The sequence below is a fragment of the Cyprinodon variegatus genome, unplaced genomic scaffold, assembly GCF_000732505.1.
Source record: "Cyprinodon variegatus isolate N-32 unplaced genomic scaffold, C_variegatus-1.0 Scaffold761, whole genome shotgun sequence".
In the NCBI taxonomy this organism is placed as follows: domain Eukaryota; kingdom Metazoa; phylum Chordata; class Actinopteri; order Cyprinodontiformes; family Cyprinodontidae; genus Cyprinodon; species Cyprinodon variegatus.
The window spans coordinates 368,073-380,735 of NW_015151214.1; the positions used below are offsets into that span (position 1 = coordinate 368,073).

The window sequence follows — 12,663 nt, forward strand, 5'->3', positions numbered from 1 at the left end:
CCTCTTCAAGTTGGCGATCCAACGACCAACCCGTCCGTGGAGGATCAGGAATCGGAAATGCCATCGCTTTCTCCCTCCATCAATTGCTTGAATACGTGCTGTCCTTGTGGCGTGGAGAACGAGAGTCGTACAGATGTGGGCACCTTCTTACTACTTTGCAGACTTGCTCTTTTAGCTGGTCCATCTTCCAGAGTCTGTTTTTCCATAATGGCGGTCATGCAAATCAAACAAGCTGGTTAGGAAATGCGAAATGTGTCGAGCGGATGTAGAATTGAGCAATCAGAGGCCTCCTTTCTCTACTCCCTGCAACGCTATCTGCAGCATTGTCTGCGGTCACCTACACCGTTAACTGCGATGCAGACGACCTGGTTTCTGAGCATAAACCAGGCTTTGCAGTAGTCTAAACGGGAAGACGCAAAGGCGTAGATAATCCTTTCAAGATCATCTCTGGAAACGATTGTTCTAAGTTTAGAGATTTCTTGTCAGCAGTTTTGAGTGGTGCTCTAAGGCGGAGGTCTTCAACAGCGGGTCAACGACCCCTAGGGGGTCCGTGGAGGTACTGCATGGGGGTTGTGAAAGTTTGGATTGATTAGACTTTTATTTTACCATGAATTCATGGAGGCAGAAGATGTCTCAGTCATCAATGCTCACATTCAGCGACACACAGGAGCTCCTTCAAGCTGGGCACCGTTTCATTCACAACACCTGTACCACCTATGGAGGATAAAAAGTGCCAAAATTAAATAAATAAATACAGCATTAAATAAATAATCAAATGTGGAATTAAATAAATAAATGTGTCATTCATTAATTAAAACCACGTCACTAATATAAAGTGCCACAATTAAATAAATAAATACAGCGATAAACAATTAAATGTGTAATTCATTAAATAAATAAGGAATTAAGTATATAAATGTGTCATTAATTTAATAAAATACATCTTCATTTTATAAAAAAAAATATAATTATTTCAGTGTGCATTTAAATATTTCATGGTCCTGTGTCGCAGTGCATCGAAACCATATTTATTTAATGCTGTATTTATTTATTTAATTTTGGCACTTTTTATCCTCCATACCCACCAACCAGGAATCAGAAATACTTTAATAATCCCAGGGAGGGATTACTTTAGTTACATTACTCCATCTGTAATAGAGTGACTATAGGACCAGTTTGATAGAACACTATTTCATACAATATATATAATTAGGAGGTCCCCGCTCCATCTCGCCATCACTTTGCGGGTCCTTGGCCTGGAAGACGTTGCAGACCCTCATCTAAGGAAACGTGTTGTCCAAAATAACACCTCGGTTTCTAAGGCTTGGTTTAGCAGACAAACTAGTCACCCAGATCCTGGAGGATACCTGGAATAGCTTCATCAGGGGCAATCACCAGCACCTCTGTTTTATTGGAGTTTAGTTGCAGGGAATTTGCACCAAACCATTAAGTTTGGGCAAGACTTTTCAGTAGAGAGGTTAACCCTAAGAATGTATTTTTATATGGGAAAGCCTGGTAAAACGGTCCAAACGGTGTGATGGACACTAGTTTGTGAATAAATGGCGTCTGTTGAGAAAGTGACCTTTTGTTTTATATGGAACGGCTCCATCAGGGTTAATCTGCAGTAATGAAAAATGTGTAAGTCACTCCGTCATGAGGCGAGGTTCAACAAATGATCCTCTGTGAACGTGTGAGCTCTCGGTCTTGAATGCTGCTGCTGTCGAAGCTGTTCATCGTGTCACATTTTTCCATCTATTCTCTGCATCAGATCATCTCAGCTGGATCGATATGTTGTTTTACAGCTTTTAAAAGGACACAAAGTGAGATTTCAGCACAGATTATCATTTGCTTACTCTTTCAGGGTCATCGTTTGTGTAGCTGACGAGGTTTTTCTTTTTAAGGCCATTCTCTGTTTTTATGGAACCTCTTTAAAAATGTCAAATCGATTTGAATAAACCGTTGATCCCTGGATGGACGCTATTGGTCTGTTTCATACTTCTCTAAACAGTTCTATGGATCTTATTGATTAAAAGTAGTTTTTCATCATTTTGGTCCAATTTAAAGACTCCAAAAAAATTAAAAACCAATCAGTTGGACTTTGTTTCCAAGTTTGAAGACTTTTCTCTTCCCATCCAGGAAGCTTTTTCTATTCAAAATGTCAGAAATAGCGTTGAGTTCGAAACTTTATAGAGTCGCCCAACAAAGCCTGTTTTTTGTTTAGAAAACATGCAAATTGAACCGGATGAACGGGTCCACCCCTTGGAATGGGGGTCGTTTGGCTTCTTTTGTTAACCTGCAAAGCCCCATACCTGTCTATGTCTCTGAAAGGGGGGTCATTGTCGTTGGTTGACTTAGAAGCAAAGTCCAGTGGATTGTTTTTTTTTAAATATTTTTGGAATTATGACCTGGTTGACTAAAAATCTTCACCAGCTTTTTAAAGAGTTATTCATAGCTTCCTGTTCTTCATGGCTGCTTAACTGCTCTCACCCTGAAGCCAAAAGTTGCTCCAGCTTTGATAGAATTGGGAGGTGGTTATTTTATCCCTCATTGGGTTTAGTTTCAGTCGAAAAACGGCCATTGTGGTTTATGTATGACAAAAAATATGTTTTATGCACATGTCTCAGGTACTAAGGAAACAATGAGGTGTTAAGTCTGAACTAAACATGAGCCGGGGAAGAATGAAGTAGGAGAACATATTGAATTTGGCTAAAAATCTAAATCGGAGTTCTACTATGGGGGGAAAAAAAAGAATAAAGACTTATTGATTTATTTATCATCCAGGTCATAATCATTCCAAAAAAAGTTGATAAACAATCCACTGGACTTTGCTTCCAAGTTTGTAGACCTTTCGCTTCCCATCCAGGAAGCTTTCTCAATTAATCTTTATATTGGAGAAACCAAACAACCTCTCCACAGACACATGGCCCAACACAGAAGAGCGCCCTCCTCTGGACAAGACTCTGCTGTCCATCTACACCTGATGGACAAAGGACATTCTTTGGAGGACCAGAATGTTCACATTGTGGACAAAGAAGACAGGCGGTTTGAGAGGGGCGTGAAGGAAGCCGTTTATTCTAAGAAAGAAAAACGAACCTTAAACAGAGGGGAGGGGACGCAGATTTCAAAAACCTAAAACGCAGCAATTGAGTTGATCCCTTCCAGCTATTATCGTGGCCCCCACCCTGATGCAGTGAAGCAACAATTCCCTCTAACGACCCCCTCTTAGAGACAAAGACCTGTATCTGGTATTACAGGCTAACAAAGAACCCAATGACTGCCCGTTCCAAAGGGGGGGACCCGTTCGTTTGTTTAAATTTGCATGTTTTCTAAACTAAAACGAGGCTTTGTTGTGCTGCTGGATAAAGCAACTCAACGCTATTTTTGACATTTTGAATTTAAAAAGCTTCCTGGATGGAAGAGAAACGTCTTCAAACTTGGAAACAAAGTCCAGTAGATGGTTTTCTTTAACCTATTTGGAGTAATTTATTGATCTATTTTAACACTGATCTATAAGAATAGTTTACTAAAAATCTTAGTTATCAATCAATCGATTAATCAATCTTTGTCAACAACAATTTGCATTGTAATAAAGATTTCAGTTTCAGTACAAACCGTTCATCACATACATATTGTACATTGGGCGGGGGGGGGTCAGGTGGACAGGGGGTCGTGCGGGACGAAGAACGCTGCCGCTAGGGTCATTCTTTCGGGTGCCAGGGGCCCCACTGTGAGGCGGTTGCCTTTGGGCTGGTTGTTTTTATGGAGGGAATTTCGCTCTGTTAAACAATGAACATGTTTTTCTAAATTAAAAAAATGTTTAGGTCATTCATCCTAGATTATTTTTGTTTCTTAGTTTAGAGTAACTTTATTGTTAGATTTATTTGTCTTTATAAGTTTCATTTTTTTATATTTCTCCTTTTCAGATTGAGTTTGAAACACTTACATTCATTTACATTTCTGGTTTTAAAGAGGTTTTTATTTTACCTTTAATAACCAATAAAAATGTTGCCACCATCCAGCAGACCAATAGAAATTATCACCCCCCCTACTTTTTGTTTTTAGAATCATGAGATCAGAATAATTAAGCGTTTTTACATGACAACCATGGGAAATAACATCTGTTTAAGGGTTAAAATACAAAGATTTAGCTAAAATCACCATAACGAATCCATGAGTATTTGAACATGCTGAATATGTTGTTGTTTTCCTATTACCTTTAAAAAAAAAAAGTTTTTGATACGTAAAAAACTCATAATTCTTCAAAATTAGTGTATCCTTTGTATTTTCCACCCATGGAGGTAGCTATTTTTTCACCTGTGCAATGCATGCTGGGTAGATGACGTGGTTGGGTCTGACTGGACTGTAGCCTACTGATTAAACATAGGAAGGCTAACATTAGCATCTTCCTGTTGTTTTAACTCATCATTCATATATTGGAATAAAACATAATCTGGAATAAATTACCGAAACATGTTTTGAGAGTAAGTTTATTAGATTTATTTATGTTTATATTTTTTATATTTCTCCTTTTCAGATTGAGTTTTAAAGAGTTGCGTTCATTTACATTTCGGGTTTTAGAGAGGTCTTTATTTTCACTTTAATAACCAATAAAAATGTCCCTACCGACCAGCAGACCAATAGAAATTATCCTACTTTGTGTTTTTTTTTTTTTTTTTTTTTTTTTGAGAATCATGGGATCATTAACTTTTTTGGTTTAAACTGAGAGCATAAAAGTGACTGATAAGTTGGGGTCATGCAACGCGATAGCATAACGGATGCATTCAACCACATTTAGCCGCTGGCTCCCATCTTTAGTAGAAACCTCTTCCCATTTACTGTTTGTTTTTTTTTGTCTACTCTGAAGCGATCATTAACAAACCTGAACTTGGAAGGATTTAAGATGAATGGGTTCATTCCGGCTGCTGTACTTTCCCTGGAAGAACCATGTGGAGTTTCCTCTAAAACCGCAGGGGATTGTGTAACATCTGAGTGTTTGAAGACGCAGCGGACAAAGGAGTTCTGTTGGTGCTGCAGCTTTTAACACGTTAAATGCCGCTCCGCTGTTTATACGATTAAAATTAGTCTGCGGCTTTTAGCCGATCCTTAAATTTCAGCTTTCTTTTTAATATAAACTGCTTCAGAGTTGATAGTTTTTCTAACTGGAGCTGATTTAAACACACTGGTCTTTCAAATAATGTAATCTAGTTGGAGAACAGTATCTGGGGATTATATGAACTGGGAATATTTTACCAGCTGATGTGTAGAGGACTGGGTTAGAAGTACAAATGTGTTGTATTTATACAAACACTTCCAAAAACAAAATTATAACCTTCACCTTAACTGGTTAAACAATCGTTCCTGTGATTGCTTATGGAGAGAATTTTATTCCATTACTGCTGTAAAGAACATGTTTTGTGAAAGGAAATTCAAAGAAAAAAGAAATAACGGAGAAAATAAGATTTATTCAAAAAAGCCTTTGAAAGTAACTTTGCAGATTTCTCTGAATTTATAATTCGTTTTTTAAATTTTAGATATAGATGTTGGATTTAATTTCTCTGCATTATGAAATGCGGTCCTTTGAGTTGAGTTTTACATCATGTTCTCTTGACTTATAATGCTGTTCATAAAACATTTTAAAGAGAAATTTGAAGAAAAAAAATAAAATGTGAGATATGTCAAAAGTTGTTAAAATAAATAGAAAATCAATGATAGTGGTACAAAATTCACTCCATAAATGTTAAAATTTTAAATATGAGTTACTGCTACATAACAACCCTGCGAAATCTTTTTAAGGGGTAAAATATGATTTAGTTAAAATCACCATAAGTCAGAATATCAGAAACTTAAAGGAATCTGTGAGTATTTGACCATGTCATCCTGAATATCTTGTAATTTTGATATTAACTTTTTGATACGACAAAAACCCCTCATATTTACTTCAAAATTAGTGTATCCTTTGTATTTTCCACCCATGGAGATAGCTATTTTTTCACCTGTGCAATGCATGCTGGGTAGATGAGGTGGTTGGGTCTGACTGGACTGTAACCTACACAGTAAACATAGGAAAGCTAACACTAGCATCTTTCTGTTGTAACTCATTGTTCTAATATCGGAAAATGTTTATATCCCGATGCTAACCGCTAACAGCCTCAGTTAGAAACTAGAGCTCTTTGTAGCATAGCTCTCCATCTGGGTTAGCATCTCCTAGCAGCGGCCAAAACGACACCAGCTTCTTCAGCCAACTCTCCCCTCTTCCTCTGTTTGGTTCCTCTTCATTTTTATTTTTATTATCTTTTTGTTCACTACCTGTTTTATGTGCCAAGAAGTACATTTTAATTGCAGTATTTTATTTACTACAGTATTTTTGACAATATTGAAAAAGCATTAAATGGTTTTCGTCTAGTTGACTAGAAAGTGTTCCCTAACTAGCATTGAGTAATCACCTAGAAGAGGAAAGGTTGAACCCAACAACTCAAGGAACCGAATAAGAAGGTAATCGTTAAAGTCGTAGGGAAGTCATATTTGAATGTCAAATCATTTTGGCTTAAACATGTATATAAAATACTCTTTATCAGTAGAGCTAACAGAACTGGCAGCGTTGCGAGGCAAGGGCTCAAACATGTACGGCTGGAAGCCTTCTACACCAAACCAAGCTTCTGCCGCCCTGGCGTCCTCTTCCACAACATCTTCGTCCCCGCTTTCCTCCTCTAAATAAAAAATGGATGACGGAGGAGACTCATCCACGACCTCCGACACTAAATTCTCCTCCTCTTGCATGGTTCCGCTGTCCATAGCGTTCCTTGACAATGTCGTTTCTAAGTCACCAATTTAGTGCTACTTGGTCCCAATGGAATTTCCCATTGGGAACCTATTAGCACTAAGTTGCTAACTGGTTAGCAAGATGCTTCCAACAAACCGGCCACAACCAAAGTGCTTGCGAAACTTCAGCTACAACAATCCTGCCCCCTTGATAAACGACAAATCACATTCACTTTAGTCACTCGTGTAAAGTCGGGCACCAACTGCAACGGTTTGAACAGCTGCTACCCTACGACTTTAAGGTCTATTAGGGTTTTGGATACCCTGATGCCAGTACCTAGTCCATGTAGATGTGTAATATCAAACACAAATGGGGATTATGTGTTCTTGTGTTTCAGGATTGTGTTCCCCTTGGGCTGTAGAGCTGGAGTGCTTAGCAGCATCTTTCTGCACTGGTATCGCAGCATCCCTGTGCGCCCATGAGGTAACGTCCGGACCTACTGGCCCCTCATCGCCACCCTTTGTCCATCCTTCTTCCCTCCCCTCTTCCCTCTCCTCCCTGGGATCGCCCAAGCCATGGGCCAGAAGATCTCTGGCAGCATCAAGTCAGTGGATGTACGTGGGGAGCCCTCATATCGCCCAGTGCGTCGTGAACTACGGGGTCCGGATTTCTGTCGGCCACCAAGACTAGATTTACTTCTTGACATGCCGCCGGCCACCCCCGAGACACAAATTCGCCACGCCTGGAACCCCGATGACCGATCGCTTAACGTCTTTGTCAAGGAGGACGACAAGCTGACGTTTCACAGGCACCCTGTGGCCCAGAGCACGGACTGCATTCGAGGGAAGGTAGGCTACACCAGGGGCCTCCATGTTTGGAGGATTCACTGGCCAACAAGACAAAGAGGCACTCACGCTGTAGTAGGAGTGGCTACAGCTGAGGCGCCTTTGCATTCGGTTGGCTACACGGCCCTGGTGGGCTCGGACTCGGAGTCCTGGGGCTGGGACCTGGGCCGGAATAGACTTTATCACGACGGAAAGAACAGACCTGCAAACTCGTCAGCGCCTACATACCCTACCTTCCTGGAGCCGGACGAGTCCTTCGTGCTCCCAGACTGCCTGACGGTGATATTGGACATGGACGAAGGGACGCTGAGCTTTATGGTGGATGGACAGTATCTGGGAGTGGCCTTCAGGGGGCTAAAGGGAAAGAGGCTGTTTCCCATTGTCAGTGCAGTCTGGGGGCACTGTGAGGTGTCGATCCGCTACGTCAACGGACTAGACCGTAAGTACATCCGATGATTGATGCTGTGTGGTTTTTGTTTTAACCAGTTTTTTGTTTAGCTTTTTTCCACTTATGTGGACATTTTATACAATATATCTTAATATCAATGAACATTTTATATTTCAATGTGGGGAAACACTCATGATCCATTGATTTTATGCTGACGATAACCTGCTTATTTCAGTTTCCATATTTTCTTTGTTCGATGACCTAAAAGGTCAATGATTTCCGGTACCTGATATCGACTTTGGTATCTGATCCTCTCGATGTTCCGTTATTTACTGGTTCCCGTCTTCTACATACAGGCATAAACTCCACCTGCATTAAACTGGATGACTCACTTTAGTCCTGCCTTTCGTACACCATCCACAGTTTTTTGTTCTGTACGATTATTTTATTTTTACGTTGCACGCAGCTACAGCTCACACTGTACAACGAAACCGCACCGTTTAAAAGTTCACGGCTCATGATATATGATGTTTCTTTAAAAAAGAAAGAAACTAGTGACAAATCTCGCTAATTTTTCCTAAGTTGTTTGAACCTTTAGCGATAAATTGAAAGCACCAATCTCTATCCCACCACAATAGCAGGATGGTAATGCAATTGAGTTGATCCCTTCCCGCTATCATCGCAACCCCCACCCCTTTACAGGGGAGCAGAAGACCTTGCCTATTATGGATGGGCGATATTTTATCGTGTGCGATATATCGTCAAAGAAATTCCCCACAATAACAATTTGAATTTATCGTTTTTATCATGAGATGACTATTTATCTGGTTGTGTTTGCAGTTGCACCGCTTTGGTTTTTTTTTAATAAGCCAAGTTAGTTTTGCTGTTTGCATCGTTTGAATAAATTTGGAATTTGGTCTCTCATATTTCAGACTTATTTGATTAGTATCACTACAGTTTTACAGTACAGGTTTAGTACTTGGACTGAGGATTGAACTGATTGATGTCGGGAGACTTTTACTGGTGTAACGGCCACAGGCTGGGTCAAACCGGTTCCTACCTGACTGGGGGAGGAGACATCCCCGTTCTCCCTTTTTGCAAATGAATCCTATTTGAATCAAAAGTCTTTGTCTCGTTTCCTCCCACCTGCTTTTCATTGTCTCCAATTCTTCCTCTTCCTTTTTAACTCTAATCCCTTCTTTCAGTAATTAAACAGCCAATTGTGGTGGCAGGTTGCTGTGGAAACACTTTAGTTGGATTTTGTGGATTTATGGCCTGTCTGACTGATGTTGGAAGGCAGCTTCTCTGCTTTTAGGCATTAGCTTCTGTTTTTGTTTTTATCCAGACAGTCAAAGCTTAACAGGCAGCACTTTATTTCCATGCTTCAACAATTTCTGCAGGAATCTGGGGTTTTTGCCCAAAAACACATTTGATCTTGATTAATAATAAAGCCTAAAAGGATTAATGGTGATTGATTAATTGAAATACTCATCAGTTGATTAGTTAATCCTTTATAATTCAACCAGATCATCTATTTAGATTGATTCAAAGTTTTCTATCTAATTTTATATTGACAAAAATGATGAGATTGAAGGCCTTATTGGATCAGAAAATATTTAACGTAAACCTGTCAGACTGGAGGTTTTATTCTGATTCGGTCCGATTGGAAAGTAATTTCATTCTGAAAGAGAGGGCTGTTCTAATTGGCGTCGACATACAAACCAATTCAGATGTTTTGAAGTAAAAAAATTCTTCACTGCGCATGTGTGCAACACCAGCGTGATGTTTTTCTGCGAAATCAGACGGTCCATGCATGCTTAAATGGTTTAATCCGATCAAACGCTTGGTACTTGTACACTAGTGTTGTCACAATACTAAACTTTTCAACTCGATACCGATACTAAGTATTCGATACTCGATACCCTTTTGGATACCACAAGAATAAAAACAAAGAATCTAAAATTCAACAAATATTTTCGTTACTAAAAAAATACAATAAATAAATAAAAAAAACAATAAGAATAATATTTTGAGGTTGCATGCTGTGCACAATATTAAGCAAGCTTGATTAAAAAAAAACTTACAAAATAAAAATGTTTTCTTCCTTGGCTATGTTTTGCAGATATTTTTCAGTCTGAAACTGAAAAAGGCACAGAATTATTCAATCACACAGTGTTCAGAAAGTGCATTTTCCACTATTCTGCATTTTAGATGGCTGTATCAATACTTTTGAAAATGAGTATTGTATCCGGATACAACTTTTGTGTATCGATACTTTTGACAACCCTATTGTACACACGTCCCGATCCATTTCCGATCAGCCGAGGTTGGATTGAATCAGTGAAATGTAGCTACGTTTAGCTATCGACACACACACAAGGAAGGACCTGTGAGAACTTGGAGAACAGTCTGATGGTCATAAGATAGAAAACCTTCCAGACATCTTGAAGCCTGGTTTATACTCAGAAAAAATAAATTGATTGGGGAAAAACTGATCGAGATTAATCAATCACTAAAATAATTAATATCTGCGGCCTATATTAGTCAGACAAATTAGGTGTAATTTCAAAGTATCGGGTGGGTTTCAGCAATACCAACCTCTCGTATCCTTTTTGATTTTAATCAATCGATGCATTCAGCATCTCTAATCCTGTTTTTCTTCCTGACTTTCCTCTCATCCTAAAAAGTCTCACTTTTCTGGACTTTTGAGTAAAACTTTCTTGCTAATTCCATTAATAATCTGACATTGGGCGAGGACAGAACTACCTGCATTCATCGTACCCGCCCATGACTAATGGGCGACTCGTACACCCGAGACGTTAAAACTAGGTCTGACGGGCCTGACAGTGTTTTTAAATCGAATGCAGAAGCCGGACTTTGCTACCCAGGTGGATATTTAATTGGTTAAGGCAGAAACGGCGGACAGCAGTTCTTATCTGGACATATCTAGGTTGTGGCGTCTGTGCAAGACGCCCACCTGACAGGAAGATTCGCTGAGGTGTGAAGGTGAGAGAAACTAGGAGGAAGTTTCACCGCCTCTCACCTGACTGAGGATAGACTAAGTGACGCGCCGCCGTCGGAGCTTTCTGTCCACTTTTCCTCCGCTTTGTTCTCAGTGAGGTGCTAGGCATGCCCCTGCCCCCCCCCCCCCCCCCCCCACTGGTGCATACTTTCCCACACTGCATAGTGTCTCTTCAGCAGCTATAAACCCGTCAAACTGCCGTCTCAGAAAAAGGATGTGAGAAGGGGAAGATTGTGCATATTGACAGCTGCATGATGGAGAGGAGGAAGAAGAGCGAGGAAGGTGTGAAAAGGCCCACCGCTGCACCTAAGAAAGAAACAAGCATGGATGAATTAAGTCTCCCTATTCATTGTGCATCAGCAGAGGGGAGGGGGGGCTGTGAACGGACGGCTTTAACTGAAATCTCCTGAGCGAACATGTCCAGTTTGTTCTTCCTCCCATCTGAGAGGGATACTGGTTGCCGTAACGATCTGGAGCGTTTGAAGCTGAACTGCAGCAGGCATTTAGGATCACGTCTCATTTAGACGCTAGCGGGCCCAAAGCAAGCCCAGCTGAAACGGGAGGACTCAGGCCGCGTGATGGAGTGCGTACCTCCCCATCGGCGCTCATCAATTTGTCTGACGGGAGCCATTTGTCGCCCTAGGCAACCCCTTACCATGGAGACCGGCTTTATGCCAGCAGTGACTGGCTGGTTTTACAGTCTGTAAGATCATCGCCCGCTCCGCCGCCCTCAGGAGATTGCTGCCAAGTGACGCGAGTGTTTGTGTTCGCATTAGTGCGAGTAACGGTGATTCACTTCCAAAGCGGAGATTGGGCATGAAGCGATAATTAACTTTCCATTTTACCAAGGTAGCACGTCTGCAGAGTGCTGCATTCGTTCAAAAACGCCTGCCTTATATCGGCCATGCTTCAAATCATCCTCATAGTTTCAGAGTCTTGCGTTGTAATCAGCACAAGCAGATCTGTGACTTTACACTCATGAGGATGCGGTTACCATGGAAACTTTCTATATCTATGAACCTGATGGGTGGTGTTGGTCCTGAACAAACCTACAGGTGGATCAAGCTCTCAGTATCCACATGAGCTCCTTGTCCTCCAGCAGTCTAAGCCTATAGCAGCATGACTGTAGAGATAGCTCAGGATAACCTGAGCCACTCTAACTATAAGCTTTATCTAAAAGAAAGATTTGAAATTAATCCATAATAACATCCGGTACTTCTAGCAACGTTTGCAGGTGTTCTAATCTGGCAGTTTTTGCCATTTTTACTATTTGTTTCCTTTTCATGACTTCAGTGTTTTTCTATTTTCTGAGTTTGCAGAACCTTTTTATTTGCTTTGAAATAATGTTTTTATCCTTTGTACCCTTCTTCCATGGGGTGACCAGAACCTAAAAAACAAATGTGGGACAGCTAGGGTGCTTATAGTGGCATGCGGAACAGACGCTGATTTTTCAGATTAACCTTTCTTTTGCAACTCACCTTTTCTGTTTATTTACATTGCGTTCCCTCATATCAGAGTAGTTTCCATCATATTTTGTATTAAAACCATTACCTGTTCTTCGGGCTGCAACTAACGATTATTTTAAAAATCGATGAATCGGCCGATTATTTTTTCGATTAATCGATGAATCGGACAAAAAATATTTTTT

The 12,663-nt window shown here is 40.4% G+C and overlaps 1 protein-coding gene across 1 annotated transcript in view; it reads left to right on the top strand.

Moving 5' to 3' along the window:
• spsb4 (splA/ryanodine receptor domain and SOCS box containing 4) overlaps nt 1-12,663 on the top strand; it is a 43,633-nt gene that overhangs the window by 23,898 nt on the left and 7,072 nt on the right. The window contains exon 2 of the mRNA XM_015395791.1: nt 7,158-8,044. Coding sequence (XP_015251277.1) covers nt 7,336-8,044 — 709 coding nt within the window. The 5' untranslated portion in view covers nt 7,158-7,335. The remainder of the gene's footprint in view (nt 1-7,157; nt 8,045-12,663) is intronic.